This window comes from Microcebus murinus, chromosome 3, assembly GCF_040939455.1.
Source record: "Microcebus murinus isolate Inina chromosome 3, M.murinus_Inina_mat1.0, whole genome shotgun sequence".
Lineage (NCBI taxonomy): Eukaryota > Metazoa > Chordata > Mammalia > Primates > Cheirogaleidae > Microcebus > Microcebus murinus.
The window spans coordinates 61900678-61919966 of NC_134106.1; the positions used below are offsets into that span (position 1 = coordinate 61900678).

The 19289-nt window shown below is 51.3% G+C and overlaps 4 protein-coding genes across 6 annotated transcripts; 1 reads left to right on the forward strand and 3 right to left on the reverse strand.

The window, feature by feature from the left end:
- The first annotated feature begins 329 nt into the window (after positions 1-329).
- Positions 330-2776, forward strand: WBP1 (WW domain binding protein 1). 3 transcript variants are annotated; one of them, XM_012788642.2, is made up of 5 exons: positions 343-564; positions 893-994; positions 1522-1624; positions 1754-1930; positions 2103-2776. In XM_012788642.2, the coding sequence occupies exons 1-5, from the start codon at positions 496-498 to the stop codon at positions 2561-2563; spliced, it is 912 nt and encodes a 303-aa protein (XP_012644096.1). In that variant the 5' UTR covers positions 343-495; the 3' UTR covers positions 2564-2776. The 3 variants fall into 3 exon arrangements, with proteins under 3 accessions (XP_012644097.1, XP_012644098.1, XP_012644096.1); XM_012788643.3 differs by lacking the exon at positions 893-994 and having other exon boundaries at positions 330-564; XM_012788644.2 differs by lacking the exon at positions 1754-1930 and having other exon boundaries at positions 337-564.
- A 177-nt stretch (positions 2777-2953) lies between these two features.
- MOGS (mannosyl-oligosaccharide glucosidase) lies at positions 2954-7837 on the reverse strand. Its single transcript, XM_012788627.3, has 4 exons — positions 6218-7837; positions 5810-6036; positions 5124-5320; positions 2954-4891 (listed from the first exon to the last, which is right to left on the reverse strand). The coding sequence occupies exons 1-4, from the start codon at positions 6570-6572 to the stop codon at positions 3160-3162; spliced, it is 2511 nt and encodes an 836-aa protein (XP_012644081.2). The 5' UTR covers positions 6573-7837; the 3' UTR covers positions 2954-3159.
- Positions 7838-9557: 1720 nt separating this feature from the next.
- On the reverse strand, positions 9558-11238 carry MRPL53 (mitochondrial ribosomal protein L53). Its single transcript, XM_012788612.3, has 3 exons — positions 11089-11238; positions 10884-10996; positions 9558-10782 (listed from the first exon to the last, which is right to left on the reverse strand). The coding sequence occupies exons 1-3, from the start codon at positions 11178-11180 to the stop codon at positions 10649-10651; spliced, it is 339 nt and encodes a 112-aa protein (XP_012644066.1). The 5' UTR covers positions 11181-11238; the 3' UTR covers positions 9558-10648.
- A 237-nt stretch (positions 11239-11475) lies between these two features.
- On the reverse strand, positions 11476-19281 carry CCDC142 (coiled-coil domain containing 142). Its single transcript, XM_012788604.3, has 9 exons — positions 18182-19281; positions 17821-17907; positions 17589-17738; positions 17332-17462; positions 17145-17258; positions 13365-13479; positions 12926-13103; positions 12602-12801; positions 11476-12488 (listed from the first exon to the last, which is right to left on the reverse strand). Exons 1-9 carry the CDS (start codon positions 19242-19244, stop codon positions 12232-12234), a joined length of 2295 nt encoding a protein of 764 aa, XP_012644058.2. The 5' UTR covers positions 19245-19281; the 3' UTR covers positions 11476-12231.
- Between the last annotated feature and the right edge of the window lie 8 nt (positions 19282-19289).

Consider the following 19289-nt stretch of genomic DNA (forward strand, 5'->3'; position numbering starts at 1 on the left):
TCTTCCAGCGGGATTACCTGGCGTGGTCCGGCTTTTGGCGTAATGCCGAAAATATGGCTCAAGCCAATCAGCAGGAACGTTGCTCTTCTGGAAGGCTGTTCGTTGGTTGATAAGCCAAAGGCGGTTATGTTGTCCCTATTGGCTATTGTCGCTGTCAGTCAGGACCGGAATCGAACCTTCCCCCACTCTTTGTCTGTGCAAGCTCTTGTTGTCTGGGAGAGCGGCGGAGGCGCTGCTGCAGATTGGTCACAGGGAGAAACCTCTGGTCTGTTCTTATTGGCTCTCCCTTCGGGGGGCGATGGGGATTGGTAGGACTGGGCGGTCTGGGTCCTAGTAGGCGGAGCTCTCCCCGGATGGTAGCTCCGGCGGCGGAGTGATGGTGGCGGCCGCGAAGATGGGCCGGGCAGGGACCATGGCGGTGGCGGCAGAGGTGGCAGGGGCGGGGCAGCCGGCGGTAGAGGAGGCTGTGGTCTTCAGGGGGCTGTAGGTGGAGGCATGGCTCGGGCCAGCAGCGGGAACGTCAGCGAGGAGGCCTGGGGGGCACTTCGGGCACCGCAACAGCAGGTATCCCAACAGCTCCAAAAGCTTATCACGACAGCCATTTATTTCTCTCTCCCCTTTCTTTGGCCCTTCCTTTTGGGGTTGGGGGCGGAACTTAAAGAGCCAAAGGTACTGTGAAGTTCCTAAACATGTCCCTTCCACTCTTTGTCTAAACTTTGCAACGTAGATGCAGCTGACTTTGCCTGCAGTCTCATATACCCCATCCCATCGCTGCAGTAAAAGCTTGCAGTGGCTCTCCAGTGACCAGAGGCATAGTGAGGCCCCAGGGAGGCTCCCTCTATCTTGCAATAGTTATTTGTGATGTTTTTCTATGTGCCTATTGTCACGACAGAGTCCGGCAGCGTCTTCTCTTGAGGGAGCAATTTGGAGAAGAGCTGGAACCCAGACTCGCGCCTTGGATACCATCCTTTATCATCCACAGCAATCCCATCTGGTTGGGAGCACTACTCTGAGTCTCACACTGCCCCACCTTTACCCTATGGAGCCTGAGACTGAGGGGTGGAAAGACCCAGCTTGGGGATGGGGAGCAGTGGACCATGTGGGATGATGAAAGCATTTTAGCTTTGGAAATGACCTTAAACTCCTACTCATTGTCTGAGATTTTGAGGTGGCTCAGACTGTTTTTCTGGCTGTTGCCAAAATACTCCCTTAACAGAAGGCACCCTGGGGTGCTAGGCTTGAGTGTGAAGGAAGTCTCATATATACAGAACTGAAATCTCCCTCTTTGTAAATTTACATTTGTGTAGTTCTCTAGACTGACTTTTGCTATTCCAAATCATCTTCCAAGTTTACAGCCCTTCAGATATTTGAACACTCCTCTCAGCATCCCCCACTCTCCCCATCTCTCCAAGCTGAACTTGGTTCACAGGGTGGGATTGTGTATGTGCTCGCAGGAGGGAGGGGGTGGACTGTGCCTAGGGCTGGAATCTTCCTTAGTTCTAAGTGTTTCTTTGCCCCCAGCTTCGAGAGCTGTGCCCAGGAGTGAACAACCAGCCCTACCTCTGTGAGAGTGGTCACTGCTGCGGGGAGACTGGCTGCTGCACCTACTACTATGAGCTCTGGTGTGAGTCTCCAAGAGGGCTATTCTCAGGTCCCTCTGCCCACCCCCCCCCTTGGACCTCAGGATTCCAACCTTCAGTGACCCTTTTTTGCACGAGAGGTGTCTGAGTTACTCCCTCCTCACCTCTTGCAGGGTTCTGGCTGCTCTGGACTGTCCTTATCTTATTTAGCTGCTGTTGCGCCTTCCGCCACCGACGAGCTAAACTCCGGCTCCAACAACAGCAGCGGCAGCATGAGATCAACCTGTTGGCCTACCATGGGGCATGCCATGGAGCTGGTCCTGTCCCTACTGGTTCATTGCTTGACCTTCGTGAGTGACTTGAGGCTCTGGGCCTGTTACTAGTGGACCTCCTAAACCAGGACCCCAAAATCATCCCACATGCCCTTTTCCAGACATTTCAAAGCACCCTTTTCCCTAATACCAGAGACTACCATCCCATCCCTGGTTGCCATCAGCCAACCATGCCATTCTCTCCCTGCAGGCCTCCTCAGCGCCTTCAAACCCCCAGCCTACGAGGACGTGGTTCACCGACCAGGCACTCCACCACCTCCTTATACTGTGGCCTCCGGCCACCCCTTGACTGCTTCCAGTGAACGAATTTGCTGCTCCTCTGCATCCAGCTGCCCTGCCCCCTGCGAGGGAACAAATGAGGAAGGTGTTTCCTCCCACCAGAGTGCCCCCCCTCATCAGGAGGGTGAGCTTGGGGCAGGGGTAAGCCCTGCCCCCACACCACCCTCCTGTCGCTATCGTCGCCTGACTGGTGACTCAGGTATCGAGCTCTGCCCCTGTCCTGACTCCAGCGAGGGCAAGCCAGTCAAGGAGGTGAGGTCTAGTGCCACCCCAGCAGATCTGGAGGACCACTCCCTATGTGCACTGCCCCCAAATCCTGTACCCCAGGTCTCTTCCATGGGGCTGGCTTCCAGTGAAGGGGACATCCCATAAGTAGGTTAGAAAGGGTGAGTTGGTTACTTGCCCACCAGAAACAGCTCTGGTCCCAACTCCTTGGGTTCTCTTTGGCCCCTCCCCTACCCCCCAGAATCTGCCTGAAAGGGCTGGAGCCCCGAGGAGAGGGGCAGTATTTGGGGGACTGTGCTAGCTCTACCCCCCAAGACATACACAGGAGCCTTTGATCTCATTAAAGAGATGTGAACCAGCCATTTGTGGATTTCAGTGGATTAGAGCTCAATTTACTGCCTTGCACTTGACCTGACTGGGTTTGAAGGAGACAGGTAACAGCCATTTATCCCACCTTCCCTGATGACAGCAGGCATCCCTGAGGCACGGACTGAGCCAAGACCTCTTGGTGCAGCAAAGCTGGCAAAAGCAATAGTGTTTGGTGTGTTTTTTCCATTTTATTTAGAAAAATACACTCTGAATTCACATTCACCCTGGGGCTGTGTGAGCTGACAGTAAGGAGACACCTGAGATGAAATGGGGAAGGTTTGAATTACTGGTATCTGAGGGGTTGGGGCAGAAGCCAGAGACCTTGTCCCTCCAGATCCAGAATGGCATGAATGACCTAGCTCCTCTCATCCACCTCAGTAGTCTTCTGCCATGGCCAGTAAGACAAGGCTAGTCCAGCCCTGGAAAGGGCGGCAGCCCATGCCCCGCCCATCCCGATCACTGTACTGCTCCCACAGAAACCCTGTGGCTTGGTACTGCCGCCATACATTGCCCACCACATTAGCACGGAGCTCACTGTGGAGTTTGGCAGCCTGAGCCTGGTGGGGGCCTTCCTGGTGCCCATAGTGGTGGAGTGCGCCCAAGGCCAAGTAGTTGACATTGAACCACACAGCACCCCGCCAGTAGGGAGGATCATGCTCTGAATTGCGCTGGCCATAAAAGGGGCTAGAGGCTGCAAGGGAGCGTAAACCAAAGGGGCTCCAGAGATGGCGGCTGTCAGCTAGAATGTCCAGCAGGGGCCCAAGGCGGGGTGAGTTGGGGTCCAGCAACCGCAGCAGCAAGGGAAAAAGACTGACATAGCCCAGCGCATCCACATGTTGCAAATGAGGCTGGGGCCTGCCCACCACCCGAACCAGCCCCTGAGGGGGCCTAGGCTTCAGCTGTATGGCTTTTGTGTGGTTCCCATAGTCTGCAAAGAACCCTAGCTCTGGGGCCCAGTGCAGCTTATCCAGACTCTCCTCTGCCTCCAGTGAGGCAGCCAGTGGGCCCAGCTCAGCAGCCACCTCAGCCTCCCCCAGATGTTCTGCCAGCCCTGTCAGCACACGGGCACCTAGTGCCACCCAGCATCGTAGGTCCAGGTGACGCTCAGTGACTGAAGGATGTGAAGCCCGGGGGTAGTCATCCAGCCCTGAGGGCAGTGTCTTGGGGTTCAGTAGGGTTGGCAAGGCTGGGTCCCGGCCCCGCCAGCGGTAAGATAGTGGTACTGGCCCTTCCTGGCTCTGGTGGAGCCAGGAGAACCAAGCGTACAGGCGGGGAAAGGCCTTTTGGAGGAAGGCCAAGTCAGCAGGGTCACCACTCTCTAGCATGTGGGCTACAGGCAAAAGTAAGGTTGGTGGGTTAGCATGAGCTGCCCGCTGCACCAGGAATTCCGGAGGCACCCGGGCTCGGGCCTCATCCCCCAGTACCTGCTCCCGCCCAATCCAGCCATCAGCATTGAGCAGTCCCAGCCAATGACCTAGGGCTTCCCGGGTGAGGCCAGGATCCCACCGCTGGACCACCAACTGGTGAAAGCCCTCATCCCAAAGGAAGCCTCGTGGGAAGAATGACCGGGAGGGCACAGCTGTGAAAAGAGGAACAGGTGGAAAGAGGGCTGGGTCCACCTTCTGCTCAGACCCTTCCATCCCCATGTCTGGCAATACCAGACCCTGTCCGTAGAAATAGCCAATCCCACCAAGGAGGCCACTGAGGGCAGCCTGACCCAAAGTCTGCTCCCCAGGGGTCAGTCCCTTCTCCTTCAGCTTGAAGGTCTTCTCAAAGCGCTCTCTAAAGGCTTCAGCATGGCTCTCCAGGGCTTGGGTCAGTAGGTTGCCTGCCAGCTGCTCTAGGGCTTGGTTTCTTTCTGCCTGGGCACTGCCTGATTCAAATACAAACTCCAAGGAAAAGGGGACTTTCAGTGTCACCTGCTGTATCAAGAATTGCCCTTGCCCACTTGGGCCTCTGTCCTCCCACTTCAGAGATCCTGGCAAGCCGAGATAGCGTTCAGGGGAGGCTCCTGGGGGCCGATGCTGAAACCAGCTATTTAGGCGACTCTTTACCATCTCTGTCAGCAGGGGCAGTCCTGGGTTGGAGGACCAGAAGACATTGTAGCTTAAAGGGAAGAAGATAAATAGGAAATATTGTTCAAGGGAAGGTGATAGGGATTATAAAGATAAATATGAAGTGATCAGGAGTGAGGTTGAGAGGCCTTGGGCAGGGGACATGGGGACTGGTGAGAATGGAAGTAATTGGTGGAAAGGAGGTATAATGGGGGAAACAGAAATCAGGCTAAATCAGCATCCATACCACCCCTACCACCACCCCACACTCTCTTCCCTGTTACCTGCCATACTTGGGGGCAGTATCCCCTGGACTGGTTGGTGGCATAAGTGTAATGCGGAAGTCACCAAGTTCACTGGTGTGCCCACCGATGAACTTCAACTGCCCCTTCGTCCCAACCTCTGGTAGCAGGACTTCCTTGCCATCTGTCACCACATAGAAAAACAGGGAGACCAAAGGGAGGGCAGAGGTACCCGAGGCCTGGGTGACAAGGAGGACAGAAAAGAACAGCATTATATTGACATTCTCTCTGAGAATCTGCCTTAGTGAGGGAAAGGGATACCAGGCAGCAGTGATGTGGTAAACAACATAGGTATGGCAGTGTTGAGGGTCACTGAGGGTAAGCAGATACACCCAGTGGGATGAGAGAAAGAGTCCTGCACAAGGTTCTCTGGGAAATAAAGTACTTTTGTTTTATGTTCTACATTAAGAACTCTACACAGATTATTTCATTTAATCCTTACAATCCTGTGAGTTAGGTGCTATTATTATCTTTGCACATAAGGTAATAAAGGCTTAGAGATAGTAAATAAAGATGGTCAAATGGGCAATTTATGGCAAGATTTAACCAGGCAGCCAGACTCAGAGACCCTGCTGGTAACCCCCACTTCATATCATAATGCATTTGCTAGCAGCAAGGGAAAGATGGAGGGAGTCTGGGCTGAGGAAGGGGTATCCTGAGGCCCTGACCTGAGGCTCTACAGTCACTCTCCAGCTCCAGTCCCCTCCGTGCTGACCCCCAGGCCTCTTGACGAACTCAGTGGTGAGCCTTAAGGCCCCATCCTGGATGTGTTGCCGCCCGAAGGAAAGACCGTCGTGGAACTCCCAGCCATAGGGGCCCACGCCGTCCCCCTGCTCACACGTATGCCTGAGCTTAGGGGTCCCTGGGGTGGTGCCCTGCTGCGCCCACATCAGTCCTGGAGGTAGAATGACCACATAAGTCAAAGAGAGCAGGGGACCTGCCCCTCTGGGTCTCCGAGAACTTCAGGGTCATCCCTCTTTCTAACTCTCCTGATTCACTCCTCCCCACTCTTGTTCTGGCTTGAAGCTGGGGCGCCCAAATTAAAAGTCCGCCTGCCCGACCCTGGGCCCAGTTACCGGTGAGGAGGGGCCTCGGGCTGCGAGTCTTCATGCCGAAGTAGACGTGAGGGCGGTAGGTTCCCCAGAAGAGGTCTGGGGCCACTGCGGGGCTGGAGGAGTCGGGGGGCAGCGCAGGGGGTGCAGAGTGCAGCGTGACCGCCCGCCGCGCACGGTGCCACGCCAGCATCCAGCGCCCAGACAGGCCCACAGCCAAAGACAGGACCACAACGGCCAGAGCCACTCCCCCCGTCGCGCCGCGGGCCCCCCCACTGCCCCGGCCGTCCCGTCGCCCAGGGCCGCCCCTGGCCGCCCTCTGGGCTGTCCGTGCTCCATCAGCGGGGGCTGCGCGGCGCCACCGCTCGCCCCGAGCCATCCTGGCACAAAGATCGGCGTCGCGGAAGGGAGCTCCGAGAGGCGGCAGTGAAACCCGGGTCCTGCCTCGCTTCTCCGGCTGGTGCCCCTCAGCCGGGCAACCACTATCCTTGCAGCCGCACCTGCTGGCCCGCGCTTCTGTCTCCACATCCGCCTCCCGCCGGAAGTCCCGCCCCGCCACGTCAGGTTAAGTCTCCCAGCCCGGAACCGGCGTCGCCGGGGTGGCGTAGAGCTCGTCACCCTGGTCGGCCCTCCAGACCAGTCTCACCCGGTCTGCGCATATCTGGCGCGCTCATGGAGTTCCCAGGCTAGTAGATAAAACCAATCTCGTGTTGGGCTGTTTTTCTTTCTTTTTTTTAAATAACGACTATGTATTACGAACCTGAGACGCTATTCCAAGTGTTTTACATTTCACTGCCTCGCCCCAAGCAGGTGGCAGATTCCGTGGCCTAATAACTTGGACACGTGGACAAGTAACTTGGCCTTGGCCACAGAGCCGGGAAGTGAGTAGCTTTGAACCCAGATGTGTCTGAATTGGGCTGGATCACTTTGCCCACACTGGGTGCCTTCTTTCCTGGTGGAGTTGAGTGACCCCAAAAGGAAGCCTGGGATGTGGTTCCAGCTGTGACTTCAGTCATATCTCCACTGAGCCTAGAATTCCTTATCTAGATGAACCCTAAAAGGACCATAATGTTGGTGCACGTACTTACAGAAGGCAGTTCCCCTTGTAACCCAGGAAGCAAAAGAGCCTAGAGAAAGGATGACTTATGTCCAGTCAGAGACTGTAGGAAGGAGGTACCATCTATACCTCAGGGTTTGCCTAGAAGAGTCAACATTACATTTGATGGCAATTCAGAAATGCAACTTAGATTCATAGTTGCTAATTTCTCACCAACAGCCCAACATGAAAGGTATACTTCTACTTTCATAAAGTAGAAGCCCATCCCATCCTAAAAAAACAAAAGGAAAAAAGCCCTACTCTACAACTTTATGCCCCGTAGCTATTATCACACCTCTCATTCAAACTCATTACATAAAACTAATGCTTTATGCAACGTGCCCACTTATATATTTCACTATAATCTGACTTCTGGCCCCACTTTCCACTGGTAGTCTTTTTGCTCATTCAACAATCATCTTTTTGGCCGGGCATGGTGGTGGCTCACGCCTGCCTGTAATCCTAGCACTCTGGGAGGCCGAGGCGGGCGGATTGCTCAAGGTCAGGAGTTCGAAACTAGCCTGAGCAAGAGCGAGACCCCGTCTCTACTATAAATAGAAAGAAATTAATTGGCCAACTAATATATATAGAAAAAATAAGCCGGGCATGGTGGTGCATGCCTGTATTCCCAGCTACTCAGGAGGCTGAGGCAGTAGGATTGCTTGAGCCCAGGAGTTTGAGGTTGCTGTGAGCTAGGCTGATGCCACGACACTCACTCTAGCCTGGGCAACAAAGCTAGACTATGTCTCAAAAAAAATCATCTTTTTTAAATTTAAAAATTTTTTTAAAAATTTTATCACAATCTAGTGTAAAGAAAATAAAAACAATTTTATTTTAGTGGACTCGGGAATAAAGGGTATTTTGTTACATGGATGAATTGTATTGTGAAGTCTAGGATTTTAGTGTGCTCCTCACCTGGACAGTGTACATTGTACCCAATAGGTAATTTTTCATCCCACACCCACCTCCTACCCCTGCTTCTGAGTCTCTAATGTCCATTGTCATTCCACAGTCATCTTCTGAACAGACTCAATGGTCAGTCCTGTTATCTTTCTTGCTACCATTGCCCTTGTGCACATCACTATTGTATCACTTATTACATACTTGAGTTTCATTATTAATCTTTGTGTCTCAATACTAATCACAGTTATAGGCACAAGGTAGATGCTAAATATTTAAAAATCCAACAAATGTTTATTCCCTCTATCAGATTACACAAAATGCTGGGGACATAGAGAAAACAGCTCCAACCTAAAGTTGACAATGTAGAAGCAGAGTGATGGCATTTAATCCATCCCCATTTTTACAGATGAGAAAAGAGTGATTCAGACTGGCCCAAAATAACATCCAGTCTTTCCCACGGACCTGAAATCCAAGTTGTCAGTGTTCTTTCAACTTTAAATAGAATGAAACCTCTTAGATAAAAGCACTTACTATACTCCCAGCAACTTGTAGGCACTTTACAGATACTAACTCATTTAATCCTCTCAACCATCCTATCAGTTAGGTACTATCATCTTCATTTTACAAATGAGGAAACAGGCACTGATGGATTAATTTGTCCGAAAACACACAGCTACTTAAGGGTAGAGTTGGGATTTCAGCTCGAGGCAGTCTGGGTCTTTACTACATTATACTGCCTTGTGGTAGTTTTCTTTTTTAAACAGGGAGAAGAAAAACTGTCTTTTGAAGATAGCAACATTTTAGGCAGGGAAGAGGTATAGTAATGCTGTAGGAGGGTCATGAGAAATGTATTTGGCAAAGTACATAGCAGCCAATGTCTAATGTCTGGAAATCTTTCATTGTGTAGGTGAGCATTTTTTTTTTTTTTGAGACAGAGCCTCACTCTGTTGCCTTGGGTAGAGTGCAGTGGTGTCATCATAGCTTACTGAAACCTCAAACTCCTGGACTCAAGTGATCCTCTTGCCTCAGCCTCCCAAGTGTAGCTGGGACTACAGGTGTGCACCACGAAGCCCAGCTAATTTTCTGTTTTTAGTAGAGATGGGGTCTCACTCTTGCTCAGGCTGAGCTCAATCATTTTCCCACCTCAGCTTCCCAGAGTGCTAGGATTACATCCATGAGCCACCACGCCCGGCCCTAAATAAGCATTCTTCAGTTCTTCACTAAAGCAGTGATTTCAACCATTTTTCCCCCTATAACCCACAGTAAAAAATAATTCTGAACTACAACCCAGTACATGCAGATACACACAGACATATACATATTTACAGTATATATATTTCCCAAAGGAATACTTCCCATTCCATGTGCCATGCACTGATAATTTTTATTCTACTTTTTTTTCCAAAAAGGCTGATATACCCCCCTAAATTGATTTCATTACTCACACCAGTGGATGCTGAACACTTTAGGCACTGTTTTCTGAACCAGGTAGTAGTGGGAGATAAAACCAATCATGTACTTTGGAAGGATAACATTAAGCAGAAGCAAAGATGATTTGGAAAAAGCCTGGGGGGGAGAATGCAATAATGATAGAGGAGAGAGAATGGGCATGGAGAGATCATTTCAGGAGCTTTTTAAAAAGACAGAATATTCTGAACCAACTAACTAGATATGTATGCACGGAAAGGGAGAGGGCAGAACCAGAGATAACACTGTGGTTTCCAGCAAATTAAAAAATAAAAGGAATGAGAAAGTTGGGTGGGTGAAGGGGTATACACATCTGATATGTGTATATAAGATTATCAATTCTGTTTTAGACAAAGGGTGTTGGTGGGATTTGGAGGAAACTGGTAGTAGGTAACCTGACTATAGCACATAAATTGGGATTAAGGAACATTTATTCCATTTTGTAGAATTAGGATGCGGGGGGGGGGGGGGGCGGAGTTGGGATTAGAACCAAACAGACATATAGGGTTTAACCCTAGAGAAGGCAGTTCAAATTACGACAAGAGTATGAGATGCCTCAGAAAAAATAAAGACAGAAGAAAAAGGAGAACGAGGGTGGTACACCTTACATCTTTATGGTTAAGAAAAAGGACCCAAGAGGGAGAGAGGTTTCACAAGTACTGGGTTAATTAAGAGTGGCAGATGCTACTGAGATAGAAAGGTGAGGACTAACACTCTGTCAGTCCCCCCACCCCCGCACTGGATTTGATAAATAAGAGTAAGAGGTACCTTGAGTTAGTGGTGGGGGAAGCCAAATTCAAAAGGGTTAAGCAGTGAGTAATGGTAAGAAAGTGATAAAATTCAAGTTCGTTCACACCTCTGGCAGTTTTTGTTTTGCATTCCGTAGCCCTCCAAACAGTGATTTGAATAACTAAATCAAGCTCTTCTTAAAAAACATAACTGTCCTAGTCCAAACTAAAATCTGCTTGTTGGTCTCTTCTTCGGCGCTCTCAGCGCCCAATATCAGCGCCAGGCTTGTCCCCACTCCCCGCCGCGGTCCTGGTCCGGATGTGGGAGGTGAAGGCAGTGATCATTTCCAGAGCCGTGAGGTGGGCGCCGCGCATAATCAGACGATGCCCGTCCCCTGCGGAAGAAATAAACGAGTCAGGCACCGGAGAACTGTAGGGCTGAGGGGCGCACAGGTTGCCTGTTGCCTCCTCCCGCCCGTCTCCCCACCGAGCCCACCAAATAGCACATCCACGCAGGGCTCGGAGCCGTCATGCCTCACGTCCGCAATCACCGAGCAGTTGAGATTGGTGGAGCGGACCTTCTCGCTGCTCACAGCCTGTAGGAAGGTCCTATGGGAGGAATGGCGTGAAAGACCGGCTGAGGGGGCGAAAGCGGAAGGAAGGCGTGCCTCTTCCCGCTCCCACCCTCTTCCCCCTCGTACCTCGTGGATTCCACGTTGTTTTCGAAGGGGCAGAATTGAACCCGAACCTGCTTAACCGGCCGGAGACCAACCCGAGCCAAGGCGGAGGCCATGGTTACCCCTGCTCCGGAAGGACTCACGCGGGCGGAAGTGCAACCTGTATGGCCGGCTGTGACTGCTGGGCGTGGCTTCCGCAGCCCGCTGGCCTCTGAGCTGTAGAGACTTCTGGCCGCCAGCCAGCGAGCGTGCTCTTAAACCCTCGCTCCAGGGCCCGAGGAGGAGGAGGAGGAGGAAGGCCCGGAGGGAGAGAGGTGGTTTTGGGACAACGGACGGAGGGGCCCAATGTTATTGGTCATTAAATACTACCTATCATTATTAGTCCTCTTGTACCACGGTTAAGACCATAAATAAATAGTACAAAAACCCCCTTGCACAAAAATATATGTTTTCTGCAGCCTCTTCCCTTCCTTATCCTGCTGTGCCTGATCTAGGTTAACGTCATCTTAAATCTTGGCTGCTTCTAAGAAGAGAGCACTACTCACAACAGGGATTATCCTCCTACTAGGAGGTAAACCCCATTCAGGTAACTGAAGTATAAACATGTCGAACTCTGAGTAACCAAAGCTTAAACTGAAGGTCCTTACAGCCCAGTATTCTCAAATGACTGAAAACAGTAGTGGGTAGGGAAATACAGGGTAATACAGCCCTTGGGACTGATTCAGGTGTAGGAAATCATTCCACCTTATGATTTAACTGTTACTTAAGTAACTCTTTTTAGCCTGGCTCCAGGGACTTAGTGAAAGTGGCATCTAGCCTCTCTGCTCTCTATTGCCTTTCCCTTTCTCTATCCCGAGATCTAACTCTCTAGCCCTCCTCCCACTCCCAGCCCTTAGATGCCTTCACTGATGAGAGACTAGGCCTGAACTTCCCAAGGATGCTGACCTTCAGCTTCCAGGCTGTGGTTCTGCTCTTTACTTTGGATTCCAGGTGCTGAAGCGATCTGGGATTTGTAGCTTTAAGTCCAGGCTTTGTGTCACTTGTGGTTCTCAGGTTTGCTTTTTTTCGAGCTCTCAATTCTAGGATTCTTTAATATGCAGTTCTAAATGTCTGGTTTTTCCAGCTGGCGGGGGAGTTCTGACTTTCTGGCTTCTGATCCCAGGCTCCTTAGGATTCGGGACTGGTCCCCAAGCAGGAAAGAAAAGGCAGGTGCCAGCTGGGGCGCTGATGCTGCCTCAGGGCAAGCCAGGCCTGCTGATTTCCCACCAGGTAAACTTCAGGGCTAGGTCCCCCTCCCCTCAGTGTGCTTAACAGCTGAGCTGTCTGGGCTGGGGATGTTCCAGGCCGGAGGGGGGTCTCCAAGTTCTCCAGGCTGTTGAGGCTGCTGCTGGGAAATTCTGTGGTCTGGACCTCATTACAAGCACCTGGTAAAGCAGGAGTGGAAGGTAGGTGGCCCATGGGGATATGCTGAAGCCAGATCAATGGTGAGGATGGGGTGTGGGTCACACAAAGCACTGAGGGAGGGGGAGTGACTCACAGCAACAGGAGGACCTCCTGTGGACTTGAGACTTGGGCAGGGGCTGCTGCAACAGGCACAGCAGGGCCCCATCCAGCTGCTGGAAGATGCTGAGCATAAGCAGAGTCTGGCGAAGATCTGAGGACAGGCCCCACTGCTCTTCTTCCAGTAACTCCCTGACCACTCCAAAGTCTCGTCTGAGCTGTAGTGCCCCCTGCAGGCTGAAGGCAGAGGTAAAATGTAGCCATTTGACCCTCCTGCCTCTTCAAACTGCCCTACTCCACCTATCCCCTCCCTTTCCCAGTTCCATTCATCCCCCTGCCACTGCTGCCTTTTCTCCCCTACCTGAACCGGATCCCATGGGTGAGGATGTGGTCAAGCCAGGCACCCAAGATGGCTGTCAGAGCCTGACTGAGGGCAGGGGCCTGGGCTTCAGGTGGCAATCCCTGCAATCCCTGTAACACAGGCTCCAGTATAGTGCGGACCACTAATCCAGCATACTCACTAGGAACACTGGGAAGTTCTAGAGTGAGAGAAGAGAAAGAAAGGACAGGATATGAGGCTATAGAAATCCATTGAACCCTTAAATGGAGTGTTTGGGAGAATCAGGTAGGATTTTGTTTTTCTTTTTTTCCCCACTTCCCAAGAGAGTAGTATTTTGGAGGGAAGGGCACATAAAGCGAAAACAAGGATGGACACAGTGGAGTGGAGCCAGAATCTGGAGGGGTTGGGACACTGTTACCCCCTTGGGGTCCTGGAAGAGGAAGCTGGGATGAGAAGTTACCAGGACAGAGACGAAGCCGCCAGTACCGACCCCGTGGCATGTGGATCTTGAAACCATGGATGGCTTGTTTGTGGCATTCTTGAGAAAAGAGACTTAGTGACTTTTCAGGCAGGAGCTGTGGGGATAAGAAGAAAGTAAAAGACGCTGATCTGTTAGGGGCTTGTCAAATTATGACAATTCTCTAAATCTGAAGTGTTCAACCTGGCATCCATAAAACCCCAGAATTGCGTGCATAGCTGTGTAGGCCTGCCCTGGGCATTTTCCAAGGAGAGATGCCATAGCTTTCATTAAGTTTTCCAAGAGGTCTAAACCTGGACCCAAATTATGAACAATTGCCCTAGGATTACCCTGCTCTCCCTAGCTTGGTTCAAAGGCTGGAAAATCCTTTAGGTCCATTTTATTCTATAGAAATTTTAAATAGGAAAAAAAGAGACTACCTCCCTCCCTCCCACCCCCAAATACCACCAGTATTCAAAAGCGCCTGCCAGAGAGCAGAGAGTGGGTCTGCATGATCTAAAGCTGGGCACAGGCTGAGGGAGGAAAGGAGAATTATAACAATTTTCTGTTTATCCTCTAGGAAGGGAAAGCAGGAAGTATATGTAGACAAGAAGCAATGACAATTTTAACATTCTGAAATTCAGGAACCTTTGGAATGTCCTTACATTGAATATTCTTGACAGCCCACTCCAGAGCAATATAAACCATAAAGCAAGAAATGGCCTAAGTGCTGGTTTTGTTTGTTTCTTTGGCTTGTTTAGTGGGTTTTGTTTTTGGAGGCAGACAACACAGCAATAAAGAGGGTTTATGCTCTCCACCCCATCTTGGAGGAGATAAATGGGGTTAATGGCAGCAGTTCTGTAAAGAAAAAAATGGATGTCAGGGAGCCTGAAGAGAGGGAAGCCCTGCAGGGCCAGAAATAGGTGGGACCCATGTGTCTCCTGCTGACAACAACCTAAATCCAGACTCTTCCTCTCTTCCCTAACAATCCTCAACCCCTTCTCCTTCCTTATTCATGCCAAGGAAATCACCCTTTTGCTAGGCACCTGTGTTCTCAACACACTGAGAGAGTACAAGCTATACAGTCTCTCTCTCTCTCTCTCTCTCTCTCTCTCTCTCTCTCTCTCACCTTAGAGTCCTGCTTGGGAGAAAAGTCACAATGCCTGACTCTTCTTTGTTATCCCAGTACTGTATTTGCTGGAGCACCCAGAAGCTCAATAGTACAATCACCAGGCAGACAAGCAAGGCATGTGGAGTCCTCTGCACAGTGTTTGGTTTACTGTCCCTGTCCCTTTTGCTCTGTACTCACCTTAAGAGCTAACCTTCCACCCTGCCCCTACAGCTAGATTAGATTTCCATCACCGTCTTCACATCTTCCATCACCTTTTGCTCTTACACTGGCTCCCCATCACTCATGAGACAAAGTCCAAATTCTTGGGGCTGAAGTTCAGTGCCCTCCACAATTTGATGCCAACTTGCTTCCTCCTCCATCCCCCACACCTCACCCTGACACACACCCTGAAACTCTGCTCTGATCAGGCCATCTCTCTACTACTCCCTCAAAGATCTATGAACTGCCCACCTCCAATAACCCTGCTGCTCCTCTGAGGCTGCCCAGCCACAGGCCTTGTATGGAGACTTCTGTAAACCACATGTTCACCATGGCCTTCCCTTCTCAGGGCTCCCACGACCATCACTGTCTGTCCTACTCATGATGAATCTGCTCTGGGGCATGTTGAGTTTAAGGAGACAGCAGTAAATTGAGGTAGGGAAATGTAGATGCTGGACAGAACTCTGGGAGCCAGAAGGGAGTTTACAGCACCCAGACGCTGGGTAAGCAGGAATACAGACAGAAAAGCAGAGTCAAGGACTGAACTCTATAGCCCTGCTCCTATTCAGGGCAAAGAGGAGAGAATTGGACAGGAAGCAAAAACTAAAGAACAGATATCTTTCATAGTAGGGATAATGTGCAAAATGGGGAAAAATTAAAATAGAAGTATAACAGCTTTATTCTTAAATATAGAAGAAAAATCTTAAAACAGCCAGGTATGGATGAAGATTACCACTGTGAAAAAGGAATCGGAAGTGGGTGAGGGACAATAGAGTGCTATTTCTTCATTAGAAATCTTATAAAATATCATTCTATTTCACTTTTTATTTATTTATTTAGAGACAGAGTCTCACTCTGTTGCCCGTGCTAGAGTGCCGTGGCGTCAGCCTAGCTCACAGCAACCTCAAACTCCTAGGCTCTAGCAATCCTACTGCCTCAGCTTCCCTAGTAGCTGGGACTATAGGCATGTGCCACTATGCCCGGCTAATTTTCTTTAATATGTATATAGTTTTTAGTTGTCCAGCTAATTTCTATTTTTTTAGTAGAGACGGGGTCTCACTCTTGCTCAGGCTGATCTCAAATTCCTGAGCTCAAACAATCCGCCCGCCTCAGCCTCCCAGAGTGCTAGGATTACAGGCGTGAGCCACCACACCTGACCTATTTCACTTTTTAAACTATGGACATGCATTACTTTAATAAAAATACAAATTGAACTGGTTTTTTTTTTTCTTCTTTTAGACAGGGTCTTGCTCTGTCACCTGGGGTTAGAGTGCAGTGGTATCATCATAGCTCATTGCAACATCAAACTTCTGAGCTCAAGCAATCCTCCTGTCTCAGCTTCCCAAGCGCCTGGGACTACAGGCATGTAACAACCATACCGGGCTAATTTTTTCTGTTTTTTTTTAGAGACAGGGTCTCACTCTTGCTCAGGCTGGTCTCAAACTCCTGGCCTCAAGTGATCCTCCCACCTCAGCCTCCTAAAGTGCTAGGATTACAGGCATGAGCCACTACACCTGGCCCAAATTAAACTTTTTTTTTTTGAGACAGAGTCTCACTTTGTTGCCCAGGCTACAGTGAGTGCCGTGGCGTCAGCCTGGCTCACAGCAACCTCAATCTCCGGGGCTCAGCGATCCTACTGCCTCAGCCTCCCGAGTAGCTGGGACTACAGGCATGCACCACCATGCCCGGCTAATTTTTTTTTTTGTATATATATTTTTAGTTGGTCAATTAATTTATTTCTATTTTTGGTAGAGACGGGGTCTCGCTCAGGCTGGTTTCGAACTCCTGACCTTGAGCAATCCGCCCGCCTCGGCCTCCCAAAGTGCTAGGATTACAGGCGTGAGCCACCACGCCCAGCCCCCCAAATTAAACTTTTAAAGAGCACAGAAATGTACTGAAAACTGGTAAGTAAAGGGAAAGATGAAGTTATTTATCCTGATTTTTTTCTTTTCTTTCTCTCTCTCTCTCTTTTTGGCTAATAAAGGTCCAAACAAAGCTACTGATAGGTTTTTCTTTATAGAAATAATCCAACTAATAAATGAAGAATGAAAGGCAGACTTGGGATGTCACCCCTCTGCAGCCTCTAATGAAATAATGAATCCAGGCAATGACCAGCTGTTAACATACAAAATGAGAGTCTGACATTATGGGGGTGGGAGGGATATACAGATGAAACAAAATTGATCATGAGTTGATAGTTGTTAAAGGCTTAGTAATGGGCATAGGGAGGTCCATTATACTCTTCTCTCTACAATTGTATATGTTTGAACTTTTCCATGGAAAAAAGTTAAATAGAACAAAAAAATGAAAAGGGCAAGAAAAGATAGATTTAGTAGAGACTCCAAGGAGATGCCAAGTTACCGAGATGTTCCACTTTCCTACTTCCACACAGAAGGAGGTCTTAAACACAGAACAGGGTCTTAAACTGCCAATGTCAGGGCTCCTGTTCTCACCTGGATCTGTGCAGTCAGCTTCTTGATTTCCAGACCCAGCTGCTGCTCCACTTCTAGAGCTGAGCTTTCCTCTGAGGCCAGGCTAGATAGAGTTTCTGCCTCATGCAATAGAAGCTTTGGGTGGAAACAGGGAATGAGGGCTCAGCTCAGCCCATGCTGCTCCCCTCCCCACTCCCCAGCCACTCACAGGTAAGTCCTTTTGGATCAGGAGCAGGAAGGAACCTGGGGCCCATGTTGCCAGGTAGTGCTGAGCTCTGCCCGACAACCACAGCAAGGTAGTCTGCAGAGTACAGAGCCCCAGGGCGATGGGTGCAGGACCTGGGCATGGGAGAAGCAGAGTATCTTAGGGGTCATGGAGTGCCTTTGGGCAGAGGCAGACTTCAGAACAGAGTGAAGGAAAAAAGGATATCCTCAACTGTTCTGTCCCCCAGCCCCTTGTCTTACCTGGAGACCAACAGACGATCAGTCGTGACCGGTGTTCTCGAAAGGCATCCAAGAGAGGAGGAAAGAGCCGTTGCAAAAGTTCAGCAGTACACGAGGATGAGGGAAAGCTGCTCTGATCCCCAAGAGCTGATCCCAAGGCCTGGCAGAAACCTGAGGATGAGGGTATAGTCTAGTGGGGGGGGGCAACCTGGGACTTGTATCACCACCACCCCCAATTCCCCTTCCTTCTCACCTTGGTCCCAGCTCCAGATAAGAGACTGATGAAGTAGACTGTGACACAAATAAGTCAGCTCCTTCTCACACTCCTGAGGCAGGGATGCTAGTGGGAGAAATGACTGGAGCCTGAAAAGAAGGCCTCACCTTCCACAACCCCTGCCCACTCAATGATGGGGCAAGAGGGGAGGCTTCTTCTAAGACTCAAGACTGGGGTGGGAAGAAGGACTTTGCCGTGAAAGCCCAGAAGCTATGGTCTAAACCCAGAGAGTGTTCATTCTAAAGGATTTTTTGCAGGCAAGCTGGCAGGTGAGGGAGCTGACTAAGGGGAGGGGAAGAGACCCCAGCCTTCCCAAACGCCCACCCAGGCCATCACTCACCCTGACCCAGTGCCTGACTCAGCTGTTGTGCTGCTGCCCTGAGGTCCCTCCAGGGTCCCAGATTTGGGTCCAGACTCTGAGCGCAAGCTCCCCACAGCAGGGTCCAATATTGGCTCCACAGGGCTCCAGCCCCTCCAAGCCCCAGGCTACTGCTGGCTGAACCCACCACTTCCCCCACCAAGCCCAGCAGCCCTGGTAGCAGCTCCCGCTCCTCATGGCACCACCTGCGGAGCTGGTCACGCAATCCCGATCTCCTGAACGCCTCACCCAGCTGACTTGCCACCTGGCAACCCCGCTCCCCTGTCAAGAGTCGGAGCACACGGGCAGGGGGGAAAGGACGCGCAGCCCCTGGGACGTGGCTCATGGCTTTTCCCTGCAGCCTGTGGTAGGCGGGAAGTGCCAGCAGCAGCTCGGCGAGTTGGGACGACAGGCGTGGGCTGGCGGGCGCCCGACCCAGAGCGCGAAGCTGCATCTCGATGGCAGTATCCAGGCGCTGGGCAGCTAGTCCAATGGGGCGCGCCAGGAGTAGCGGCTCCACAGTTTCCTGAAAGCCGATTCGCAGGGCTGCCCCTCCGGGATGGTGCAGCTGCAGGTCGCAGCACAGCTGGAGCAAAGAGCTAGGGCTGCAGGACGGTGAGCCAGGACTCGGGGTCCTCAGGATGCACACGGCCGTCTGCAGGAGGCGGGCGCAGTCCCGGGCTTGGAGGAGCTGCTGTCGCTCGTGGTGCAGCCGCAGCAACACAGCCCGGAGACGCCTCAGCACGGGAGGGATCGGGCTGCCCGCTGCGGGCTCTCCCCTCCAGTCAGCGGCATCAGCCTCGTGGTCCTCGCCTACATCCTCCAGCAACCATGGCTGTCCTCCTGGAGCTCCACCGGGCCGCGGGTGCAGACAGGGGATGCTCCTGGCAACCGGTAGCCTTGGCCAGCCACCAACCTCCCCGCGAAGAGCGCCCGCCCGCCTTCCCTCCCACTGCTCCTCCCCGGCGCCCCCGGGTTGCGCCCACAGTGGGGAAACGGTAGCGAGCGGAGGCAGAAGGCCACCAGAGCGAGACGCCTGGGCCATGGGGCGGCAAGTCCAGAACGAACCTAACGATTCCCACTTCCCCGC